The sequence below is a fragment of the Saccopteryx leptura genome, chromosome 5 (genome assembly GCF_036850995.1).
Source record: "Saccopteryx leptura isolate mSacLep1 chromosome 5, mSacLep1_pri_phased_curated, whole genome shotgun sequence".
Taxonomy (NCBI): Eukaryota; Metazoa; Chordata; class Mammalia; order Chiroptera; family Emballonuridae; genus Saccopteryx; species Saccopteryx leptura.
In genome coordinates, this window is record NC_089507.1 from 86,633,649 (window position 1) to 86,661,117 (window position 27,469).

Sequence of the window (27,469 nt, forward strand, 5' to 3'; positions counted from 1 at the left end):
GGAATACTACTCAGCCATATGAAATGATGACATCGGATCATTTACAGCAAAATGGTGGGATCTTGATAACATTATATGAAGTGAAATAAGTATATCAGAAAAAACCAGGAACTGCATTATTCCATATGTAGGTGGGACATAAAAGTGAAACTAAGAGACATTGATAAGAGTGTGGTGGTTACGGGGGGAGGGGGGAAAGGGAGAGGGAAAGGAGGAGGGGGAGGTGCACAAAGAAAACTAGATAGAAGGTGACAGAGGACAATCTGACTTTGGGTGATGGGTATGCAACAAATTGAAAGACAAGATAACCTGGACTTGTTATCTTTGAATATATGTATCCTGATTTATTGATGTTGCCCCATTAAAAAATAAAATTTTAAGAAAATCCTAAAAAAAAAAAGAAAAATTGATGCTTCTCATCTCCCCCCCTTCCTGTCTGTCTGTCCCTATCTATCTCTTTCTCTGGCTCTCTCTCTGGCTCTGTCAAGAAAAAAAAAGATATAGGTAATATATATGTAAGGTATGTTATATATTCATATAAGTTATATAGCATTAAAAGTCCTAAATTCTATTTTAGTTGAAGGAAGAATTTTGTCTAATTAAACCCTGCACTCATCACAATTCTTAGGAGCCATAATAGTGAAGATGTTTAGGAGAGCAGGGATTTAGGATTAGATTGCAGTGATTTGAATCTTGGCTCTACTGCATGATCCTGGAAAGTGTAGTATCTTTTAAATGTTATATTTAAATGCTACATTTCAAAATGGCAAATTTGGAGAGGATGGTGGAAAGAAAAAGTGATTCTTCATTGGCAAACAGTTCCAGTGTGTGTGTGTGTGTGTGTGTGTGTGTGTGTGTGTTTGTGTGTATGTGTGTGTGTGTAGGGATGGTGAAGTAGTCTATCAGGCAAGAAGGAACGGAACTATGGAGAACTGAAAGATGGTTTCTTAACCGATAAAGACACAGTTCTGCAAGAATTTCCAAGAAAGCAGAAGGTAACACGTTTCAGGATAAGACCAGAACCTGTGACCTCACATTCAAATATTTTATAATGTTACCAAAATTGTATGTATTTTAAGAAGTGGCAGTAGAACATGAGCAATTTTCCCAGTACAGGATGAAGAGCAAACACTTCAAGGAAAAGTCAATGCCTTTTGCTCAACAAAATGTGTAAGCACTGGCTTGAAGTTCTCCATTTGTAAAATACAGGTGTTCATGAAGGGAGTATCTACCATCCTCTCAAGTCTAAAATTTCTAAGGTCATAAGCACTTGCAAGCATTTTGCTGCAGCTGAAGGAAAGCCAGATGTGTCTGAATCAAAGAGGAAGTAGTCTTTAAGCTCAGAGGATCTTTTAACTTTAGGTAGAGGGACAGAGTGACCTGTGCTTTCCATTTCCATTTCCAGCTGGGAGGATTCGGTTTATATTAAATGGGGACAGAAAACACTCACATTTCAATAAGCTGAGTGTTGACATGGTATATTTCTTTATCAATAAAAACTAATTAGGACTAAATAATCTTTATGGTTATTTCAATAAAGCATTAATTATACAAGAAAATATCATTTCTGTGAACATAGTGATAACTGTGTTCTATATGGGGCAAGGAGCCCAGGCAGTCATAAACAAAGGCACCATGACTCACCTGAACATCGTCAGAAGGGTCAACCTTGCAAACTTAAATCTATAAAATAACTGCAATTGCAAGTTTTTTCAGTTCATTTTTGACAAGATACCAATACCGATAGATTCCTTGCATTGATAAACTATTGAGAGTTCTAAGAAATGTTGTATTTGTACAGTATTTGAATCTAAAAGATATATCTTAAACAAGCTTTTCTTTATTTCTGTTTTTTTTTGTCTGCTAAAATAAAATCCTTTAAATGACAGTTTTTAAAAAGATTTTCAGTATCTGAATTGAGTATGCTTCAGGTTTTGTTTAAATTATATGCTCCATAAATTGTGCATAGTTTTTGTGATTGAATGTTTTCTAGTAAAGTGGTGTTCATTAATTTCAAACCAGTGAGTGTAGTGAAATAGCATTATATTAGCCATTAAAATAACTCCAAGACTATTTCAGATTTTGTATAAATGCTAGCAGAAAGTGTTTCTTACAAAATTTTCATCACATTTCATAATACATCATTAAAATTTTGAGAATATTGTGAGAACTTTATAACATGATATATTAATGCCTTTCCTGATCACAACATTAAAAAGAAATAAAAAAGACACACACACAAAAAGAGAAATAAACAAAGACAAAATATAAAAAGAAGATGCTTGGACCAAAGCAACATTTATTTCTATGTGGTAGAGCAAGGTTAGAAGCAATTTTATCTGTTCCTCAATTTTCGGCTGATTTTGATATGTCTTCTTATTTCTCTCTCCACAAAATGAAGGTTTGAGACACATGTGGAAGATCAGAGATAAAAGGGTAAAAGGATGATTGTGATTTTGTGCTTATTTCTCCTAGTTAGTGGCAATTAACCACTGCCTTTTCATTTTAACCCTTTGAGTCTGGCATTCAAAACAATTTCTAAAGATGTTATCAATACTTGTGTGCTCACTATTTCAATATAGTCAACACAAAGGATAGACTTACTGAAAGAACTTATTTTTTCTCTTATAATTGTGGCTTAACTTAGAAAGAATTAATATTAAGCCTCATTTTCATTTGAAGTGGGCTTGCTAATGTCAAAAAAGTGCTCCTTTCTTTCCACAGGTGAGAATATTGAGGCTTGCGGTTAAATTGAAATCACCCCCTGTATCCTCCATGCTGCTGCCAGTCACAAAATTGGGACTGGAATCAACTGGTGTCATTCATTTTTTCCCCCACCATAATGTTGAAATAAAGTGTTACCAGCTTCCATAATAAGTGGGGATTTATAATTATCCTAACACAGCATGTATATTTTATAATGTTCAGTGTAAGAAAGCAAGCCCACACAGAAAAGTGTAAATTTAATTATGAGAACAAATGTTGGAGGTCTATCCAGCATTTTAAAAGTGGTTTGAGCATCTCAGAATCTCCACTGTAGATGAGGGAACAATCTAAAAAGTTACCTTAAACAGCTACAAATCAGTCTCATTTTTTAAATTTTTTAGGAATTTATTGGGGTGACATTGGTTAATAAAATTATATAATTCCAGGTGTACAATTGTATAACACGTCGGCATATTGTATTGTGTGTTGACCACCCAGGTCACCTCTCCTTCCATCACCGTTTATCCCCTTTACCCTCTGCTCCTCCTCCCACTCCCCTTCCCTCTGGTCATCACCATACTGTTGACTGTGTCTGAGGTTATTATTATTATTTTTCTTAATCCCTTCACCTTTTCACCTCTCTGGTGCCCTCCCCTCTAACAGCTGTCAGTCTGCTTTCTAAACATTTATTTCTTGGTCTTTTTGTTGCTCGTTATCTGAAAGATTTGGATGCAATCTCTGAGGCGTGGGATTTACCCAGGTCGTAGCCTGGCAGATTACTGGAAGTGAAATCTAAGCCCAGACGGAAGCTCTTGGCTGCTGTCAATCTTGGGGGGGGGGGGGGGGGGAGTTCGTTATCTCTGATGGAAGGATTCTCCATATCTGGGAGGCCACACGAGTGCTGCCCCTGGAACATGGGCGGGGAATGCGGTAGGTGGGGATGTGGACCAGTGAACCAGAGAGGAAGGAAGGGTGGAGGGTGACTGTTCATCCATTCCTCTGAGAGAATAAGTTCTGACAGAGAGATGGAAAGCCAGAGGGTATATTTTACAGAGATACAAATTTTACTGCAGTTGTTTGAAGCTATTTGAGAAAATTTGCTAGTATTGTGTTTCTGGCTAACTTTCTCCTGCTTGGACTTTTCCCATTTCTCTCGTCCGCTTCTTTCAGTCTCTTTAGATGCCCTTAGTGGGGGTCAGGAGGCTAGGGTGGGAGTGGGAGAGGCCATAGAAATAGAAGCTGGTTTAGTTCCTGGAGGACTACAAATGGGTTTGTGACCTCTCTTCTCCAAGAACTCCTAGCTAGACCCTTTCCTTTCATCAAACCCATCTTATCACCATTTCCTTTATAACCTTACCCCCTGCCCGGCTCTTCTCTCTCCCTTTCCCTTCTTCCTCTCTGTTTTCTCCTCACCTGTCCACCGCGATGGCCGTCATAGAGTAGATGCTGGCGAACACCGCTGTGATAGGAAAGAAATTCTGGAAGCGACAGTAGTTGGCGCCGAAGTACCACTCGCTGTGAAGCGCATAGATGAAGTTGACCAAGGTGTTGAAAGCAGCCATGGAGGCGTCGGAGAAAGCCAGGTTCACGAGGAAATAGTTGGTGACGGTCCTCATGCGCTTGTGGGCCAGGATGATCCAGATGACGATGAGATTCCCGAAGACCGCCACGGCCACGACCACCCCGTACGCGAGGGACCAGAGCGCGATGCGCCAGGACGGCTGCACGAACTGGTTGGTGAGGTTGGCCCCGTGCTGCGAAGGCGCGGGGGAGGGCGCGGGCAGTCCCAGCGTGGAGGACGAGGTGGACAGGTTGCCGGCTTGGGCTAGCAGGTGCAGCCACCCAGCCTCAGCCCCCACAGCGGCCCCAGCCGCGAGCGCCTCACTCAGGTTCCCGGCGTCAGCGCCCGCGTCTCCTGCACCGGCCGTCCAGTTCGTGACTGCGGGGAGAGAGGCCATCGCCTTGGGTCTGCAGCCTCGGATCTGTCCGCGCACCGCTGCCAGCCCTAGCCGCGTCCCCTAAAGTTCTTCCTTGCCTCCCCGTTTCTTGGCTGCTGGGAGGTTCTCAACAGCGCCTGGAAGCGCCGCAGGAACTGCTGTTCCCCTTGATAGTAAAGGGATGCTTTGAGCCAGTAAGGATGGGGAGCGCAGCGCCACTTTTTTGCCCCTAGAAGTTTGCGCCTTTGGTAGGCTGGCAGGGTGATATCGTTGGGAAGAGAGATGTCAGGGGCTGTCACCCCCGGGGACCTCTGGGTCTGACCGGGCGGGAGCTCCCCGCACCAGCTAGACACAGGCTCTCGGGCTGCGGCGCACTGTATGGTTTCTTATAGCTCCCTGCTTTGGTGACGTCGTGGGGGACCGCGGAGCTGACCAACCCCTTCTCAGGCCGCGATTGCTCTCCTTTCCTACACTCCGCCCTTCTGAGTTCATTCATTCGCCAAGCAGCTGGAGCTTGGCGGGTGGAAGTGCTCAAGGAAGGGCTGCACTGTCTCAGAGGTATTTAAAATCTCTCCAAGATTGTTTTTCTTCTTTTAACTTCAACATATTTTGTTGACGTCTCTGCTCTCAAGACATTTACCGAGGACATTTATCTGCTCTTTTCTAAACCAATTAAACCACTCACCGGTAAATCGGAAGCACATCTCCCGGGATTCTTCCGAAAGTGTGTGGGTGTGGCCCGCGGCGGGCTGTGGGCACAGCTGGCCGCGCGCGGTGGAATCTCACTCACTCTCTCCATGTGTGCTTCTGTTACCACCTCTCAAATCCCTTTACTCTCGCTCCTGCTTCCAGTGTCTCCCCCTCTTCCTTTATCTCTATCGCACTGAGACACTATGATCGCTCCTGAAGGGCTCTGCTCCGGTTGGAAGGCCGGAAGGCACAGAGGGTAAAAAAGAAATCCCGAGATGTATTTTCTTGAAAAATGACAAGAATTGTATTTCTTTATTTCTCTGGGATAAACATATCCTTTAAGCAATCTGACTACATACACTTGGTTATACAGATGTGCACATTTGGCTCTTTGGTTCTCAGGGCTTGACCATGAGGACATACTGATGAAGATGGGCACGATATCCTTAGTGTCCTGAACAGGCGGGCAGGTGAGCTGCAGTGCATTGTGGAATGCGGGCTAGAGCAAGTATCTGTGCTTAGATCATACAGGTCATTAATCAGTATTTTCCAAAGGCTATGCTCTCCTAAATTCTTAGGGGCAGGTGTGCAATTTCACGTTAAACATAATTTAGCAATTTCCTGAAAACACTTGAAATCTTTGAACCTCAGTTTCTTCATTTGAAAATGAAAAAATTTTAAATACCTAAGTTACAGGATAATTATAAGGATGTGTAGTTTCAACAGAATTTCTTCAATAACACCAGGCAAAATGGAGACTTTAATAAATGTTAGCTACTTCTCTCTTGTTATCTTTGTACACTTTATTTAAATGTTTTCAGGTAAAATAAATCTCAGCAAGGATTTTTTGGTTTTCTTTTTCTTCAAGAGAAGGTAACTTCTTTTTTTTTTAAATAAATTTTTATTAATGTTAATGGGGTGACATCAATAAATCAGGGTACATATATTCAAAGAAAACATGTCCAGGTTATCTTGTCATTCAATTATGTTGCATACCCATTGCCCAGAGTCAGATTGTCCTCCGTCACCCTCTATCTAGTTTTCTTTGTGCCCCACCCCCTCCCCCTTCCCCTCTTCCTCCTTCCCTCCTGCATCCTCCCTCCCCCCACCCCTGGTAACCACCACACTCTTGTTCATGTCTCTTAGTCTCTTTTTTTTTTATGTCCCACCAATGTATGGAATCATGTAGTTCTTGTTTTTTTCTGATTTACTTATTTAACTTCTAATTTGTGAATATTCTGTATTGTTCAGTTTCCCAGTTCACAATATATTCTTTAAAAATAATGCAATGATTATTACACAAATAGACCCTGGGTAACTGGTAATGACTAGTGTTTTCCTTTTTATAGTTCTAATGATGAAAACAGTAGCACATAAATAAATTTGAGGCAATCTGATAATTACATTGACACAACCCTGCTTCAAAGTAAATGAATGTGAAAGTAATAATTACCAAGGGTTATTATTTCCTAAAGAAGCCTGTGAAAGTATATGATAAATCATAGGTAGAGTTAATAGATATTTTACATTTTATGCTTACTAATTTTAAATTAAACCATTTTCTTTTAAAGGCAAATTACTTCTTTTTGGCAATTCATCATCTAAAAATTACTTAAGTTACAAATAAAAGCCTCTTTCTTCCCTAATGAAGTCATGGGAAAATTAAAAAAAAATTTTGTATGATATGCACCATTTATCAAAATTATAAAATGGGTCATTGTAGTAGTTTGGTAATTATGCATATCTTGCTCAAATGTTTCAAGTTTTGAAATTGCTCAGTTGTATAGAAATCCGTTCAGTTTACACTGTTGCTTTACTCATCCATACAGAGTATCATAAGTCTGTGATTGTGTTTTCTTTGGATTTACACATGAGTGGGGATGATATGACAAAAAATAAGTGATAATGATGAAATTAGAAGTAATTACAATACAAGGGTCTTAAAGAGGTCTCTCCTTGCTAGGGAAGAAAGGAATTCAAGTCATGCTTTTTCTTTTAGATTTGCCTTATATAGAATCTCTCTGCCTCCCAGAGTAGTAGTGAACGGTAGCCACTGTTCATTCATTGCTTCAGTCATTCCTCAGGTATAAACTAAGTATATTTCTTTCCAGGAGCTGTGCCAAGCACTAGGTGCATGACAATGAACCAATCAGATATGAACCCTGTCCTCCTGGAGCCTGCAGTATAGTGGTATTTTTGACATTCAAGCAAGTATTATGAATAATAGAATTGTAAAGAGAAAAATGTAGTGTGTGACTGAGTGGAAGGATGCTGTGGTCAGTAGATTCTAGATTCTGTCAACTTCTCTAAAAAATTTCTTTGTGAGAATAAAATCAAGTGCCAAAAAGTCAGACAGGCTTACCAGAAGCTTACACCTTGAAAAAATGGGAAGGTTTAAGAGATAAGGGCTTATTTCACTTTGTATAATACAGTCAGGCAAAGAAAGAAAAATATCATATGACCTCACTCATATGAGGAATGTAATGAACAATGTGAACTAGGGAATGGAATAGAGGTAGAGGCAGGATGAAAGGGACCAGAGGGAAAGAGATCAGAGGGAAAGGGAAGGAGAGGATGGGATCAGAGAAGGGAAAGAGATTAGTGAAATTATATATACACTAGAAAGCCCGGCGGTCATACAAAATGACCGCTGTTCTAGATATTATAAATTGTAATTAAAATGATTTGTGCAAAGGTGTCTGCTAATTCAAACTGAATTACCCAGGGAAGGCAGCAAGGATGCCCCTTTGCTTACTGCCCCACGGGGTTTCCCCCTTCTACTTGCTTAATTGCTTAAAGTAGAGTGCAATGAAGGAAACCACTGGCCGTACATTTCTTAAGAGCCACCGCTAGCTCAATAAATAAAGGTAATTTAAATAATAAAATGTTAATTCACATGTCAAAAATCTCTTTGTACACAACAGTTCTTGTGTAAATCTTTCCATCATTTTTAAGCTCACCTTGCAGAGGACCATCAATTATTTTTAACTTTACGCCCATTCTTTCATGAACTCTTGAACAGGCAACATAAAGTTGACCATGTCCAAATGCAGGCTCAGGTGAAAAAATGCCAACACGCTTAAGCATTTGGCCCTGAGACTTATTGATGGTCATAGCAAAGGCAAGTTTTACAGGAAATTGTCTATGTCTCAATTGAAATGGCAACCCTGTTTGAGATGGAGCCAAATCAATTCTTGGAATGACATTCATTTCACCTTTAGAGGAGCCAGTCAAAGACTTAGCTATTATGACATTATTTTTCAATTGGAGAACCTCTAGTCTTGTACCATTGCAAAGACCCCTTCTGGTGTTAAGATTTCTTAACAGCATAATAATTGCTCCAATCTTTAACCTCAATTTGTGAGATGGCATGCCAGGAGGTGGGACTATTTGAATGCTGTGGCAACTTCACCTCATTGGCTAGTACAGTTACGCAAGCAACCAATAAGCTATCGGCGACAAACAGACACTCAAGCCACATATAATAAAGATAACAGCGTTATAGAGAGCAGGACAGCAAATCCTGAAGGGAACCCAGGCATTGGGGGAGGGTTCAGAGGGGGTAACAAGGGTAACATGGGGGTTGGGGAGAGGGAGATATATTCGGTGGGATACTTGAGTCTATGTAAGCACAATAAATTAAAATCAATAAAAATAAATAAAAAAAGAGATACAGGAAGGCTAAGGAGAAGGGCTCCTGACTAAGAGAATTTGAGAAATAACTGCTCATTGTGGCTTCAGAATCTGAGTATTGCTCTTATTTGAGCCTACTCTGCTGGTTTAATTATTCTTTCTCATTCCCTTTCTCTTTTCATAAGAACTCTGAAAGCCTTAGCCATGGACTGCTGAGCAGAGAAAGAGAAGGTCAGAGGAAATAGTAACTGACCGAGTGCTTCTAAGAGAAGATCCTATACTCTCACATTTAAAGGCTGGGAGTGTGCCAGGGTATGCGCTTATGTAAATCTGTAAGGGTGCTGGCAAGTAAGCCAAGAGTGCCACCCCAGGAGACTGAATCAGTTTTAGATAATAGTGACTAAATCTTGGTTTGACAGCATAAGTATAATGCAAATTATGATTATTTATGTAAATGCTTGCTGTTTTTTTCTTAGTGACCAAGAAGTGTTTACCTATCTTTTATGCATAATAGATTACATTTCTTCAAAATTTTATTCACTCTTCATATTTCTTCTTAGAATACATTCTAGTAATGTGCTCCAATATTTTGCTAGCAATTTATGATAATAAAATGGATACTAGTCATGTATTTTTTTTTTCTTCTCTAACAACTCAGAGAAACAGTTTGGAATATTTTATACTCTTATTTTAACAGGCTTCCCCAAAATAAGCATAATAAAGCAGAATCTCAAGTAGTTTTGCCAGTGGAGGAGTTATTTTTGGAAAGAAGAGCTTGACAAAATTCCAGTCTCTAAAAACAACCTTATTTATTTATTTTTTTGGACAGTTCTTTCACACTTAGTGTCAATGTTTGTAGTTTCCCATTATGTTGAGAGTTTTTTCTTTCTCAGCAGTTTCATATACCGATAGTCTATACTGTGACTTTTGTTTGTGCTTCTTTTCTTCATTATTCCATCATACTTGTTTTGCAATTTTATTGGATTAGTTCCATCCTCGTAGTTTTGAGTGACTACAATCTGGCTATTGAGTATTGTTGGCAATCAATCAATCATTCAACAATTACACATCTCCATTAATCATGTAGACAGATGCTCCCTAAAAATTCTTACTCTCTTGTAGACACCTTATCCACGTGAGTCTACGGTCAGTTACCATTTCCAAGAATTTCAACTATTCCTTAATATTCTTCCTTTTTCCATCTTTCTTCTCATGCTCAGCATATTATGTTGTCTCCAATTTATCTGACACAATTAAGATCATAAGCCAAAAAATTCATATTTCTGTATATTTCATTCATTTTTTAATCATGTTATTGTGTCTGTGAAAGTGGTTTATCTTTCCTTAAAAGCCATTCTTTCATCTGTGCTACTTGGTTTTTCAACCATGTCTATTTTTTCTCTCTCTTCAACATCCCATTCTTTTTTTCTAGGATTAACCATATCTAAAAATTTATATTAAAATAGCCCTTTCCTGACCACATTCCCTTTAGTTACCACTTTTATCTCTCTTCTTTTCCTAGATGAGCTTCTTTAATAAGATATATAAATTCAATATTTTTATTTCTTCACTCTTAGTATTATCCTTAAGTTAAATATTTAATATTCTTCTGTCAATTCACTGTCCTATCCATTACCTGCATGTTAAACCAACTAACCACTTTCCATACTTAACTTTCCTGACCTCCCTGCAGCATTAGCATTTGTCATATGTCTTAGTTTCCTAGGGCTGTCATTAAAATTACCATATATTGAGTGGCTTAAAACAACAGAAATTTATTTTCTCATGGTTTGGGAAGCTAAAAGTCTGAAATCACACTGCAGACAAGATTGGATCCTTTTGGAGACTGTGAAGAAGAATCTGTTTCATGTCTCTCTAATAGTTAGTTCTTGTTGGTTACTGACTATCTTCGTTGAATTAAGGGCAACTTCAAACCAGTATTCCTCACCTTCACTTGTTACATCTTTAAAAATCCAATTTTCAAATAAGGTCACATTCACAGAGACTAGTGATTTAGGCTTGAACATATTTTGAGAGGGGCAGATTGCACTCACAAGTCTGCCCTCTGATACCCCAAAATTCATGTCCTTCCAACATGTAAAATATATATGTTCACTTTATAACAGTGTTCCCAGCAGTCTTAACCCATTCCAGCATCAAGTCTAAGTCCAAAGTCTTATTTAAATATCAACTCAAACAGTCCCAAGTCTCGTCATTTAAATCAGATACGTGTGTGACTATAGGCATATTCCATCCTGCCACAAAATTTCTTTCTATCTATAGATCTATGAAACTAGAAAATAAGCTATCTGTTTCCAAAACACAATGGTAGGACCAGCACAGAGTAGACATTTTCACTCAAAAACAAAGATAATGTAAGACACAAAAGGGTCACTAGTTTAAAGTAAGTTTACAACCAAACAGGAAGAAACTGTTTAGATTTAAGTGCTTGAAAATTATTTTCTAGGACTGGATGGTCTGTCCTCTCTGGGTCTGTGAAGATCCCACTTGCCTCTGTTTCTGGGTCCTTTGTGGTGGTCCCTTCATCTTAGCCCAAAGTGGCCCCACACTGTTGGCTCAAGAAAGTGGTAGTCCCATCCTCTAGAACCAAGGAGTGACATCCTAATGACCTCCTAGCCATACTTAGGATTGTTCTTCCCTTTTCTTGAAAGAACACCATCCTAGGGTCTCATTTCCTTTTTCTTCCCTATAGAATTCCAGAAATATATCCACCTTTATTTATTTTGTATTGCCTCTGTTTTCTTCAGGACAGGATGGCAGTGTTTCTGCTGAAATGGATGATTGGATCAAGGCATCACATGTGTCTCACTCCAACAATAGTTCATTCAGCCATACTCTTGGTGTTCTCTCCAAGACACAACATTTTCATCTTTTGAAAAATGAACAGTCTGAGGATTTATAGACCTTCAGAAATTTTTTGTATTCTATTTAACGGTTTCTTCCTCACGTTATGTCTTTCCTCCTGAATTTTACTACAGCCCCAAGGAGAAACTAGACCTCACTTTCCATTCTTAGCTTAGAAATGACCTCAGCTAAATATCCAAGTTCATCATTTACAAGTTTTACTTTCCACTCCAAAGCAAAATACTAGTCAAATTTATAACAAGGATACCCTTTCTTTCAGTTTCTAATAATCTATTTCTTCTGAGCTCTCACCAGATCTTTTTTAACAATCAGACTTCTAAAAGTTTCTTCAAAGCAATCTGTTTTTTTCCATTATGTGCCTCAAAATTCTTTCAGCCTCTATGCATTACCCAGTTTCAAAGCCAGTTCCCCATTTTAAGTTTTTGCTATAGCATCACTGCATTACCCCACAATATTACCTGCAACATTTTTATTTACTTTTCATTCTCAACTTCTATCTCTCTGCCAGGCCAAGAACAACTCTCTGCTTCTTTCTCTTTTCTCCCTACATCCAAACAATGCATTTTGAGGTTTCCCTACTTCTAAATACCATTTATAGTTGGTATTTCCAAGATTTCGTTCTTGATCCTTTGCTTTTGTTACGCTGTGTATTCTCCCTGTTATGGCCACTTTACGCGAATTTATGTCTTCGCTACCATTAGTCATGAAGTCTACCAAATTTACTTCCCCTGGCTCATATACTCAACTACCCACTGGATATTTCATGTTAGATGTCCTACATTCACTTCAGATTCTCCAAGCCCCAAATTCAATTAATCTTCAAAGTTTTAAACTCATTCTTTCCATTCTTCCCATGTAGATAAGAAAATAAATCTGGCTGAATTTAGTTACCCAAACTAGAAACTTAAGATTTATTCTAGATTTATTTGCATTTCTCTCTCCCCTATTCCACAAATCCAAACACTTAGCAACTCCAATAGAATAGATTCAGCATTCTTATAAGTTCTTATATAAATTTTCACATTTCTATTCCCACTGATACTTTCTTAGATCAAATCTCTATTACTTTTCCTGTGGTTTCTGTGACAGGCTCATAATGAATTACGCTGATGAATAGACCATTGTGGATTTCAGTCAGCACTGTACTTCAATTATTTTTTACAATGCTTTAGAGAGATTTTTTTTTAAATTTTTTATTTATTGAATTTAGCAAGAGAGGAAGGAAGAGAGAGAGAGAGAGAAACATCGATCTGTTCCTGTATGTGCTCTGGCTGGAGATCAAACCGACAACCTCTGCTCTTCAGGACAATGCTCTAACCAAGCTATCTGGCCAGGGCTAGAGAGATTGTTCTAAACATAAATTAGATCAATGATTCCCCTGCCAAAAATTTTTCAGTGAAAGCAACAAGGTTCATCAGTATTGGACCCTGCTTGCTTCTTTATCTTTTACTTCCCCCTGGCATGGTTGGTCTCTTCAACTACCTGAAATTATTGATGAGTCTTCCAATTATACATTATGTCTTCACAATTATGGTCCCTCTTCCTGAAACACCCTGCTCTTCTTAATGTTTTATGTTTACTACCTTTTAAAAATATTTTATTTTAATTATTGCCTTTTTGGAGAAGTTTTTTATGATGAGGCTGTTCATTATAGTACTGTGTTTATGTCATTAGCTTAACTCATTTTATACCATACTGTAATTACTGATTTACCCGTATGTCTCTCCCATTAAACTATGAGACACTTGAGAGCTGAATATGAGGTTTATTCAGCCAGCTAGCAGAGAACCTATAACAATTGCATGTTAGTGGAATGATTAGATGTTTAGAAGATCAATTCTTCTTTCTATATAAAATATAGAATTAATAACCTTAAATTAGAGCACATTTGATTTTTAAAGTATGACCTTTAAGAAAGAAAGTTTATTTTATTTGGTTTGTTATTTGTAATTTATGTTGTACTGCAAATGGTAATTTTTTAAGTTAATTTGTGTTTTAAATTATGTTAAGAAGAAATATACTGGTCTGTTTTTCTTACCGAAGAGACCTTGAGGTTAATACTCTCCATTATTATTACTGGATTCACAGAAGATCATATTAGATTTTATTTTGAGCATAGGTTTGTAATTACCTACAGATGCTTAAATATTCTTATTTACTTACTAAAATGGCAGAATTTTATGTATTCATTAGATTTACCCACACAGTATTTGAATACCACATTCATTTCTTGTAATAAGATGTCATATTAAAGACCCACAATACTTCAATTTTAATTCCTCTTTTATATAAAGTATATAATTGGGAATGGCAATTCCTTTTTATTACTGGGTAACTTTAATAGAAATGTTTCTCTCATCCTCTCTAGTTACATATTAATGGAAAAAATATATGCTAAAATTTATTTACCAGTTTTGCTAGTAATATCCTATTTTTATATATATTTAACAAATTTCAGTCAAAGAAATGCAATTTAGATATTTATAGTTAAGTTTCAAGCAGTGACTTTTAAAAAGATTGTTATGTTCAGTTAACTGAGAGGGTTTTACAAAGTCTTACTAAAGAAAATGTATAAAATTCTAATATATTCACTGGACTGTAAGAAATTAAATCATCTGGCAATATAGTTGATTTCCTGGTTTCTCCAAATGAATCACTTGTGGAAGGGAGTCTATAATAAGGTCTTTACAGATTTCTAGTAGATGATACAAAGAAATAAATTAATTTCATATCACAATGATCTTTCCTTAAAAAATACTAATTTAATAAAAAACCTAAAATCAATCTTTCTTATTTGGTTCATTTTTATCATTTTGTTTTGTGATTCAGTTTCAATGTTCCTATCACATAGGATGAGTTGTCATCTATATAGTTATTGCTCTTTTCACTACTTCCATATGGACACAATGACCTACAGCTTAGGTAAAAAGGATAGTGATAACTTTATAAAATGAAAAAAATGTTTTGAATGCATAACTTATTCCTATGGTGTAATTTCTGTCTTTTGTGAAAAAGCAAACATAATAAATGTTTAAAAGTTTAGGTATTTACAAACAGATCTTTTTTTTTTTTTCAAACAGATATTTTTTATAAGCTTTAGTTGAAAAGATGAGATTTCTTTTCTGGGTCTTTTATAAAGATGAGAGACTTTCAGCAGTAGCATGGAGAGAAGCTACTCAACATTGTACTCAATCAGAAAATAATTATTAAGCACCTATTATATGCTAGGTGCTGTTCTAGGATTAAAAATGATAAAGAACTCATGCTTTGATGCAACCTAATATAGAGTTTTTCTAAATATATTCTATCTTTTTCTTAGGAACAGATAATATAAAAATATTTCATTGGCTACCTTTTAAAAAGTGGTTACATTTAATTTAATTAACACTAACTGCTACTTATGTAAAATTTATTCTTCTAGGCCAGGGGTCCCCAAACTGCGGCCCGCGGGCTGCATGCGGCCCCCTGAGGCCATTTATCCGGCCCCAGCTGCATTTCCAGAAGGGGCACCTCTTTCATTGGTGGTCAGTGAGAGGAGCATAGTTCCCATTGAAATACTGGTCAGTTTGTTGATTTAAATTTACTTGTTCTTTATTTTAAATATTGTATTTGTTCCTGTTTTGTTTTTTTACTTTAAAATAAGGTATGTGCAGTGTGCATAGGGATTTGTTCATAGTTTTTTTTATAGTCCGGCCCTCCAACGGTCGGAGGGACAGTGAACTGGCCCCCTGTGTAAAATGTTTGGGGACCCCTGTTCTAGGCAGTACACTGACATAGGTATTACTTCATCCTTAAACAAAACTTAAGTACTATTAGAAAATGACAGCAAATCTGTTGTATATAGGTATTACAATCAAGCACTGGCTGGGGGCCAATGAGTAAAGAGATTATGGGTAAATTTCCCGTGCACTCTTCCTCACTTCAAAATAATAAGCATTCTTAAAATAATAGCCCTGTATGATGTGGTGTAAATTACTAAGTAGAAGTAGCTACAAAAGCTAATATATCTAGAATTTTAATAATGATCTTATTCTTTGTGTCCAACAGTCTCACTCATAGTGATTTGGTCTGAGGAAGTAAACAGAAATTCAGGTATGTGTCCAATGATGTACATTGTGTCCAAGGATGTATATTGCAACTATAGTATGTATATTTAGAAGATCATAAATATAAAGGCATAAAAGTCAATGATTTGAAGATAACCAAAATATGAATCCTGGTATCTTCAAAATAGGCTTTTATCCCATTCTTTGAAGAATATGTTTTAAATGTTCTGAAATTAGATAGAGGTGATGGTTGCACAATAGTATGAATGTATGAAAAGCCACTAAATTATATACATTAAAAAGATTAAAATGGTGAATTTTACCCCCAAATTATTTTTTTCTCTATTCAAGTGAGAGGAGGGGAGACAGAGATGAACCCCTGCATGTGCCTCAAATGGGGTCCATCTGGCAACCCCCATCTAGAGCTGATGCTTTGCCTATCTAGGGCCATGCTTGCAACTGAGCTATTTTTAGCCTGAGGCAGAGGCTCCATGAGCTATCCTCAGTGCCTGACTGATGTGCTTGAACCAATCAAGCCATGTCTGTGGTAGAAGAGAGAGAGAGAGAGAAAGGGGAGGAGGTGGGATGGAGAAGCAGGTGGTCACTTCTTCTGTGTGCCCTGACTGAGAATCAAAGCCAGGATATCCAAATGCCAGACTGACGCTCTACACTTAGCCAACTGGCCAGGGCCCCCAAATTTTAAAACATGAAATTTTATGTTATATGAATTGTACCTAAAACAGGAAATCATTTTTTTAAAAACAAGTTCAGAAATATTTACAATACCACAATCAAAATATATTTAAAAGAATCAAGTCAAGATATATTCAAGTGAAGTTACTCAACCACTGGACCTCTGGCTATGAAAATAATATATATTATATGTAATAGGCGAAAAACATCAAATCATCTTAAGATTAATAAATCAATCTTGTCTTGGAATTTTATTTATTTATTTATTTTTAAATTTGTATTTATTGATTTCAGTGAGAGAAAAAGGGAGCAAGAAAGAAAGATGGGAGCTGTTTCTGTATATGCCCCAAAAGGAGATTGAACCAGCAACCTCTACACTTTGGGACGACATTCTAACCAATGAAGCTATGCGGCCAAGGCTTGTCTTGGAATTTTACATAGCAACATTACCTGCTAGAAGAAGGTTGAGGAATCCCTAAGAATAGAAAAAAAAAGTGTGTTCTAATCATTTTATACCGTTAACCTCATTTTCAAACATAAAGATAACAGAAATACATTTTCAATTATGGAGGGGGTATGCAGATCTTGTAGCACTAATGAGTGTTTTGTAGAAAAACAATACTTCAACAAACCTTCAAACAAGCAAGCAAACCAACAAATAAACAGATAATCTCTTTGGAATTAAAACCCGGACAACAAAGACAGAGAAAAGTAGCTATGGTTTAAATACTGATGTCATGGACTAGAATTGGGTGTGAGCCACAGTGATGACTCGGATGTGATAAATATCCTATCGATGTTTCTAAACATACACATTTCAACATAGTCACAGATTACATGGGGATCAGCTATTATAGTTTTATGCAAAAGAACAGATCAACAAAATTACTCTTGAGAATTCTTTATATTACCTGTATTGTATAATGCACACACACTAAGGCAGTGGTCCCTAACCTTTTTTAGGCCACAGACCAGTTTAATGTCAGAAAATATTTTCACAGACTGGCCTTTAGGGTGGGATGGATAAATGTATCACATGACTGAGACAAGCGTCAAGAGTGAGTCTTAGACGGATGTAACAGAGGGAATCTGGTCATTTTTAAAAAATAAAACATCATTCAGACTTAAATATAAATAAAACGGAAATAATATGTTATTTATTCTTTCTCTGCGGACCATTACCAAATGGCCCAAGGACAGGTACTGGTTCGCGGCCAGGAGGTTGGGGACCACTGCACTAAGGTACTGACTAGCTAGTCTTTAAACTGAAATACATTGTGGTTTCTTCAGTTTAGCACTAGGTAAAGTACTAGATTGTATTCAGAGTCTAAATTGTGTGAAATGCACATTTAAACACTAGAATCATACTTATTCTTGAAAAAAATTTTCAAGAGAGAGCTGAAGATAACTGAATTAAAGATTTATGTCTCCCAACTCCTGCTCCTCTGGAGCTATGTGAAGTCAAGAAAACGGGAAGTGTGTTATTCAAACAACATAAATTATTTCTCATCCTACTTTCTAATTTTTTACCCTGCCTCTCATTCCTTTTCCTTCCTTATTTATTTCCTAAGTGTAGTTATTAAAATTTTAAAAAATTGAATGTATGTATGATGTAATTCCATAGAATTATATTGTGATAATAATTTTGTCACTTGCATTTTTACCCTCAAGTACTTTGAATAAAATTTTCCAAAGAAACAAAAACATATTTGCATAAATGAATTAAAAATAATTTTAGTAACAGCCTTTGTTTACTTTTTGTGTATGAGAAGAAGAGATTCTATTCAAGTAAAAAATGATAGTAGATCACTATTTGCTGATGACATGATACTGTACATAGAAAATCCTAAAAACTCAGTCAGAAAACTACTAGACCTGATAAATAAATTTGGCAATATGACAGGATATAAAATTAATATTCAGAAATCAGTAACATTTTTATACACCAACAATAAATTGTCTGAAAGAGAAATTAAGGAAACAATCCCCTTCATTATTGCAACAACAACAAAAATTAAAGTACAGAGGAGTAAAATTAACCAGGAGGTAAAAGACTTGTACTCAGAAAATTATAAGACATTGAAAAAAGAAATCAAGAAAGATATAAACAAGTGGAAGTGTATACCACATTCATGGATAGGAAGAACAGCCTCAGCAATTTTGAAAATAAAGAATAAAGTGGGAGGTATCACACTTCCTAATATCAAGTTATGCTACAATGCCATTGTAACCAAAACAGCTTGGTACTGGCATAAGAACAGGCATATAGATCAATGGAACAGAACAGAGACACAGAAATAAACCCATGTCTTTATAGTCAATTGATATTTGACAAAGGAGGTAAGAGCATACAGTGGAGTAAAGATAGTCTCTTTAATAAATGGTGTTGGGAAAATTGGACAGGTCCATGCAAAAAAATGAAACTAGACCAACAACTAACACCATTCACAAAAATAAACTCAAAATGGATAAAAGACTTAAATGTAAGTCCTGAGACTATAAACACCTTGGAAGAAAACATAGGCACTAAACTCTCCAATATCTCTTGTAACAATACTTTTGCCGATTTATCTCCATGAGCAAGTGAAATAAAGGACAAAAGAAACAAATGGGACTATATCAAAATAAAAAGTTTTTGCACAGCAAAAGACACCATGAACAAAATAAAAAGACAACCCACACAATGGGAGATCATATTCGCCAATACATCTGATAAGAGGTCAATAACAAAAATTTATAAAGAACTTCTAAAGCTCAACACCAGGAAGGTAAACAATCTAATTAAAAATGGGCAAAAGAACTAAACAGACACTTCTCCAAAGAAGACATACAGATGGCCAATAGACATGTGAAGAAATGTTCAATATTATTAGTCATCAGAGAAATGCAAATTAAAACCACAATGAGATACCACCTCACACCTGTCAGAATGGCACTCATTAACAAATCAACACACGATAAATGCTAGCAAGGTTGTGGAGAAAAGGGAACCCTCCTGCACTGCTGGTGGGAATGCAGATTTGTGCAGCCACTGTGGAAATGCCTTTTGACCCAGCTATCACACTTTTAGAAATATATCCTAAGAATATAAAATTACTGATTCAAAAGAAGATATGCATTCCCATGTTTATTGCAGCATTGTTTACAAGAGCCAAGATCTGGAAACAGCCCAAGTGTCCATCAGTGGGCAAGTGGATTAAAAAGCAATGGTACATATACACAATGGAATGCTACGTGACCATGAAAAAGAAAAAAAACCGTGAAGAAGGAAATCTTACCTTTTGTGATAGCATGGATGGACTTGGAGATTATTATGCTAAGTGAAATAAGCCAGGCAGAGAAAGACAATTATCATATGATCTCACTTATATGTGGAATTTAATGAACAAAGTGAACAGAATAGAGGCAGAGGTGGGGTCACAGGGACTAGAGGGACAGCAGTTAGAGGAAACAGGAATGAGGGGATAGGATCAGAGAAGGTGAAGGGATTAGTGAAATTATATGTACGTAACACAGAGATACAGATTACAGGACAGCAAATCCCAAAGGAAGTGAAGGAGAGGGGACAATGGGGAACAAGGGGATGGGGTGAGGGAGTTATATTGAGTGGGACACTTGAATTCATGTTAATACAATAAATTAAGATTAATAATAAAAATGATAGTAGGTCAGACATATTATTATTGATTAAATACAAAAACAAGGATTTGTCACGTTGACTCAAGGGAGACAGGTGACATAATTAAGAGAAATTAATCTTTCAAGACTAATTAAAGCATCTATTACTTAATATTTAAAAATCATTGAATTGGGTTGGAGTGGGGCACAGTAGTTAAATAGTTTTTCTTTTTAGTTCTTAAAATAAGAGATCCTGGGAGAGCACTTCTCTGTTAATTGAATCAAAGCTAATCAGTACATTTATAGGATTCTGAGATTGGTATATATAATTTCTGTGCTACACATTTTTTTGTCTCATTTAAAGGGAGAATTAGAAATTAGTGTGTACAAAGGTGCTGATATTTTTATTTATATTAGCTTCATTTATGGTTAGTATAATTTTTTATTTGAAATCTGATCACTGCATAAGCACAATAATGAAAATATATTAAAGAGTAAATAGGTAAAACTTGCTCATAATTGTGCACAAATATTTGTGGATATTATTTATTCCCAAATATTCTTCAAAGTCTAAGACGATGCCTAAGAGCATAATCTATAATCAGCATTTGGCATGGTTTAATATAAATATGATTTAAATTAAAAATTCAAATATAGCCAACTCTCTGAGGAACAAATTACATTCTAATCTTTATACTATTATATGCTGGCTAGCATAGTATTCTACAAAGTTATTGATCAAGAGCTGAAAAAAAAAGCATGTACTGTCAATATATGTGTCTTTATTTATGTACAAATTATATCTATTTCATAATTGTACTAATATATATGTACATTTAAAATCCAGTGGTACCTTGAGATACGAGTTTAATTCGTTCTGTAACCGAGCTCATAAGTCAGTCAACTCGTATATCAAACAATTTCTCCCATTGAAAATAACTGAAATAGATTTAATCCATTCCAGCCCTGTGAAACATCCCCAAATCATCCTAAATTATGAAAAAGACATGTTTTTAATTAAGAAACACACATGTATACTTTACCAATGAATAACAAAATATATGAAATAAAAGAAAAAAGTGTTATTTAGTACTGTATTCTTACCTTGGAAACAGATGAGTGTAGCTAACAGGTGAATGGCAGAGGAGGGGAGAGGGAGGAAGGCACTGTAGACATGTAAACTAAAACTGCATTTTCTTAACACTAAATGTAAATTAAAACTGCATTTTCTTTACTTTAAACCAGGGGTTGTCAACCTTTTTATACCTACTGCCCACTTTTGTATCTCTGTTGGTAGTAAAATTTTCTAACCGCCCACCAGTTCCACAGTAATGGTGATTCATAAAGTAGGGAAGTACCTTTACTTTATAAAATTTATAAAGAAGAGTTACAGCAAGTTAAAGCATATAATAATAATTACTTACCAAGTACTTTATGGCAGAATAAATCTTTATAAGACAACATATTATAGTTAAATCTATCTTTTTATTTATACTTTGGTTGCTCTGCTACCACCCACCATGAAAGCTGGAATGCCCACTAGTGGGCGGTAGAGACCAGGTTGACTACCATTGCTTTAACAAAACTAAAACTGCACTTTCTTTACTTAAAATGAAACCACAAAAACTTAATTGTAAAAAATGCACTTTCTTAACTTTAAACTTAACCTAAGCTTAACATTATGTATTTTTCATTTAATCATCACCTGTTTTTGCTTTTTTGGTTGCACTTTTGACACTTTCACTTACAGGAATTTTGAATAAAAATCTATCTGAAGAGGTTTGCTTTTGCCTGCCTTTTAAAATGTTACGGAAATGTGACAAGTGTTATTAAAAAGTGCTGAAGCACAACAAGTTGAAACTTTTTCTGGGTGTTTCTTTTTAATGAAACTTAAAAGCTTCTCCCACATTGCCAGCATGTCTTTAATTTCACTTGTAGGAATCACTTCCTCTGACTCTACCTCCTCTTCACTACTACTCTTTTGCAGAAGTTCTGTATGTTGCATCATCTGTAGCTCCTTCAACTCCTCAGTTCTCCTCATGTTCCTCAATGAGTTTAAGTCACCCTCATCTACCTCTGGACCCATCAATTTTCCAAGGGACACAATCTCCTCCAATGCTTCTACCTCAGTCTCGGTCTCTGGTTTGAATCCTTTGAAGTCCCTGTCTGCAACAACACCAGGGCATAACTCTTACCATGCTGAGTTCAAGGTTTTTCTTGTAACCTCTTGTCATGCCAAGTCAATAATGCGTAAACATATCACGATGTTGTAGTGATCTTTCCAAAACTCTCAAAGGGTTAGAATTATATTCTTAGTCACCTCAAAGCAGCGGCAGAACAAGTGCTTTGTGTAAAGCTTTTTAAAGTTGGAAATGACCTGCTGATCCATAGGTTATAAGATGGAAATCATGTTGGGTGGGAGGTAAAGGACTTTCACGAATTTGAACTCATTGAGAATGTCATCTTCAAGACCAGGTGGGAGGGCTAGAGCATTTTCAAGAATTAGTAATGATTTCTTTGGGAGCTTATTTTCTTGAAGATATTTCTTCACTGCAGGACCAAAGATGAGATTTACCCATTCAATAAAAAACTGCCATGTAACCCATGCCCTAGCATTGGCGCGCCACATAACCCGCATTTTTTTTTTTTTTTAAGAATCTTGTGTCTTAAAGGCTCGAGGATTTTGGAATGATACACTAGCAGTGGCTTTACTTTACAGTCACCGCTACCATTTGCACACAATGCAAGGGACAGATAGTCCTTCATGGGTTTAAGGCCTGGCAGCTTCTTCTCCTCAGCTGTGATGAAAGTTCTCTGGGGCATTTTTTCCCAAAACAGTCCTGTTTCATCACAGTTGAACACTTGTTGGGGGATGTAGCCTTCCTTTGCGATAAGCCAGCAAAACGTGCAATGTACTCCTCAGCTGCCTTAATGTCAGCACTCGCAGCTTCACCATGCCTCACCACTGAGTGGATGCCAGATCTCTTCTTGAAATTTTCAAACCAGCCATGACTTGTCTTAAACGTATCTTCTGCTGCCCCTTTTGAGGTTGATGGTTCTTTCTTCTTCAAGTCCCCTTAAATAATACGTGCCTTTTCACATATTACAGTCTCTGTCACTGTATCTCCTGCCAGCTCTTTCTCTTTCACCCACACCAGCAAAAGCTTCTCCATTTCTTCATGGATATTTGTCCTTAATTGGGACAGAATTGTAGTTCCTTTCACTGGATTTGCACTTTTGATGGCATCCTTTTGTTTAAGGATGGTACAAATTATAGATGTATTGTGGGCGTACAGCCTTGCCAGTTCAATCACTCGTGCACCACACTCATGTTTTTCCTATTATTTCTTGCTTTACTTCTACTGACATCATTCTCTTCTTCTTTTTGCCACTGTATTTTACACTCACTTTCTTTGGCCCCATGATAGCACAGAAAAAAAGTAAAACAATGCAAAAATGATGCAAGAATGAGTACAGCACACGAGATTTGACTTGATTCTGCGGGTAACACATGAGAAAGAACGAGATGCTGGTGTTGTGCTGCCGATATTGGACCCATGCACCAACGCACCAACTAGTGGCAGCTTCCCAAATCACGACTTAAATCTTGGAATTTCGCTTGGATCTCGAACAAAATACGAACCGAGTTGCATCTTGTATCTTAAAGAAATTCATGTGTTGATCTACTTGTATCTCGAGGTACCACTATATTCAAAAATTAAAAGAGCCTGACCAGGCAGTGGTGCAGTGGATAGAGCATCAAACTGGGATGTGAAGGACTCAGGTTCAAGACCCTGGGGTTGCCAGCTTGAGCACAGATTCATCCGATTTAAGCAAGGCTCACCAGCTTGAGTCCAAGGTCCCTGGCTTGAGCAAGGGGTCACTCGGTCTGCTGTAGCCCCTAGTCAGGGCACATATGAGAAATCAATCAATGAACAACTAAGAAACCTCAACGAAGTGTTGATGTTTCTCATCTCTCTCCCTTTCTGTCTGTTCCTATCTGTCCCTCTCTCTGACTCTCCCTGTCTCTGCCACACACACACACAAAACATTTAAAGAAAAATAAGACCATTGACAATAAGTTTTAAAAATATACATAAAAGATCTCTATGTAATCTTCACTTACACAAAGTAGCTATGGTCATAAATATGAAAATTCTCCTTTGTTCCATAATTCTTTAAAGTGGTATTAATGATGCTGCATAGGCACATACAACCTCTACTCTACAAACAAATTGTTATCAACCTGCCACTTACATGGTTGCCTGCACAATAGAGAGTCAGCAGTTGTGTGCAGAAATGACTCTCGTAGCTTTCACGGTATTGACATACTTCACAATTGATCAAAATATTGGTATTTTCTATATTTCTTCCTATGAAGTTCTATCCTCTTTTCTGAGAACTTTTGGAGTTCCTCAGTATCGCAACAACTAAAGAGAACACTAGTTACTATAGGTGATCACATGTGATTGGCAATTCAGAAAAGAAATTGGCAAATCATTGATAACGCAATGATTGAGAAGTTGGTGCATTTTGATATCTGATGAGGCTGCTGCCAGTCATGATTAACCACCTGCTTCAGCAGTCCAAAATTTCTGACCCTGGCATTGATTGTAACTTTTGTTAGCGTTTGTCTTGTAACTAAATTGTATACATTTTTGAAGTGTCTTTAATCCCTTTTCCACTATATGCATTTTTTTTTTGTATTTTTCTGAAGCTGGAAACGGGGAGAGACAGTCAGACAGACTCCCGCATGTGCCCGACCGGGATGCACCCGGCACGCCCACCAGGGGGCGATGCTCTGCCCCTCCAGGGCGTCGCTCTGTCGCGACCAGAGCCACTCTAGCGCCTGGGGCAGAGGCCAAGGAGCCATCCCCAGCGCCCGGGCCATCTTTGCTCCAATGGAGCCTCGGCTGTGGGAGGGGAAGAGAGAGACAGAGAGGAAGGAGAGGGGGAGGGGTGGAGAAGCAAATGGGCACTTGTCCTGTGTGCCCTGGCCGGGAATCGAACCCTGGACTTTTGCACGCCAGGCCGACGCTCTACCACTGAGCCAACCGGCCAGGGCCATGCATTTTTTTTAAGTAAAGGAGGTTATAGAGGGAGAAAAATGGTGATGGACAAAGACTTGACTTGGCAGGGGTGAACACATAATATGGTATATGCAAAGATGTGTTGTAGAAGTGGGCAGCTGAAACCAGTATAATTATGTTAACCAGTGTTATCCAATAAACTCAATTAAAAAATCAAATTAAATAGAAATGTAACTATATTTTTCTTGAATGGAAGTCTTTCAGGAACATATATACTGACATTATAGCATAAATGCCTGGACCATAATTATCATTAACATTTACATTTTATGGGTGAGGAAACTAACAGAGAAGTAATATGAAACTTAACTGGCAGGGCCAAGATTTAAATCCAGGGGCTTTCAGAGCAAAGCCCACAGTCTTAATCACCACACTCTCTGGCTTCATTTTAATTGGGAAGTCATTCGAAGAGGCTAATGTGGTATTCTACATCAAATTGAGACCTTAGATACCTATTATAGTCTGTGCTTTATCAGCTCATCGTGCAACGAAGGAGGGAAGTACTCAGACGCTTTCCTCGGTAAGTAGAAAGATTATGTTTAAGCACATGCAACATGAAAAACCACTGTGTGTTAAAAACATGTTTCTGCCATTCTTTGGGTCCCACATTAAACTTTTCTGAAGAATTATCTACTGTTCTGGCTAAACAAGGCTTTCCGAATAATTAGTTAAATGAGAATGCTAAATATGCAACATGGCTTACAGATGTCTGAAGAATGGAGGGTTGGCACTGAATCCGAAAAGCTTGTGCACTGTGACTGGTTGATGCTACTATGGTATAGATTTTTAACATTTATACTGCAATAGCCAATGAACTGAAAATGTATTTAGAAAATAAACCTTATATAATTTGGAGATTAAAAAAAATTCTCAGTGGTGTTATATTATGGAAAATGCTATAGATTTAGAAGGAAAAACTCAAAGTAGGGTATATTGATGCCCATCAGAAAAAAATGCCATCCATACTCAGAAGGAAATTGAAATCAACCAGTAGATACTCATGATGGCTTCTCTAAAGTGGTCTCTTAGACACATGAGCTGAGTGGGCATGGTGACATCAAGCACTGCATTGACTGGCAGAGAAAATTTACGTATCTCACTCTCTTGAATCTTACAATATTTGGTTGTTTGTCAATAGCAACATCCTAAGCTAAAAGAAGCCATAAGCTGAATAGTTTATATTTTATATACACTATGTAAAACATAGTATATTTTTTATATACAGGTGCAGCAGACCCATAGTTTATAGATCACATTGGCACATTACCCATGACACTAGGTGGATACCAAAAAGTCTTGATTCGATTAGATACTTATTCTAAATTTAGATTTACTTATCCATTAAGTAACACTGTTTAATGCCTAAAGCAGAAAATAGTTCATTTGGACCTTCTGCTTACATAGCATTTAATCAAGGAATGCATTTTATTACAGTTGTAGTGAGATAATGCACTGAAAAACATATATCTTATCATCCACAAAATAGTGGAAAATGAAAATTTAGAGTGGGCAATTGAAACAACTCCTTACTGTACTGAGAAGTAAGAGGAGATAACGGATGGCCTGCACAATTGAATGAATGAGTGTAGATACTATTCTATTGTTTTTAGCTGCCAGTATTATAAAAGAAGAATTCTAAAATAAAGTTGTTATTTGTTTTTTTTTGTAGGTAAGCTTTCTATTTCTGTTTATAAATATATGCTTATTATGAAATGTAAAATATAAATTTTGGAATATGCTTCTATTATTCCAGAGGGCAGAGAACAAACTTTGTACTATTTTTTAATTACTTCATCAAGGAATGTAGGAGAGCTAAATATTCAATATAGAGGCAAACATTTCATATTTTTATAAGAAGTTGATTTCATATAATAAACTTGTACATATAATATTTATACATAAAGTATCTGTATTCTAATTTTTTGCTTCAAAGAACAACAAAAATATACATACAAAGTATTTTAAATGTATTTTGTGTGTTTAAATTCATATCATAATGTAAAAAAAAAATAGTCCCCAATATTTTCTTAGGGAAATGAACTGAATATACATTTTTTAAACTAATTTAAATGATATTTTTAAAAATCTGATAGTATTTATGTAAAGATATATTTGATCCATGGAATTGGATCTAAACAATATTTTGAACAAAATTATATTTCTGTTAACT

General features: G+C 36.8%; 1 protein-coding gene across 1 annotated transcript in view; it reads right to left on the minus strand.

Annotated features, from left to right (window-relative positions):
- TACR3 (tachykinin receptor 3) overlaps positions 1–4,675 on the minus strand; it is a 62,448-nt gene extending 57,773 nt beyond the window's left edge. The window contains exon 1 of the mRNA XM_066385096.1: positions 4,120–4,675. Coding sequence (XP_066241193.1) covers positions 4,120–4,664 — 545 coding nt within the window. The 5' untranslated portion in view covers positions 4,665–4,675. The remainder of the gene's footprint in view (positions 1–4,119) is intronic.
- Between the last annotated feature and the right edge of the window lie 22,794 nt (positions 4,676–27,469).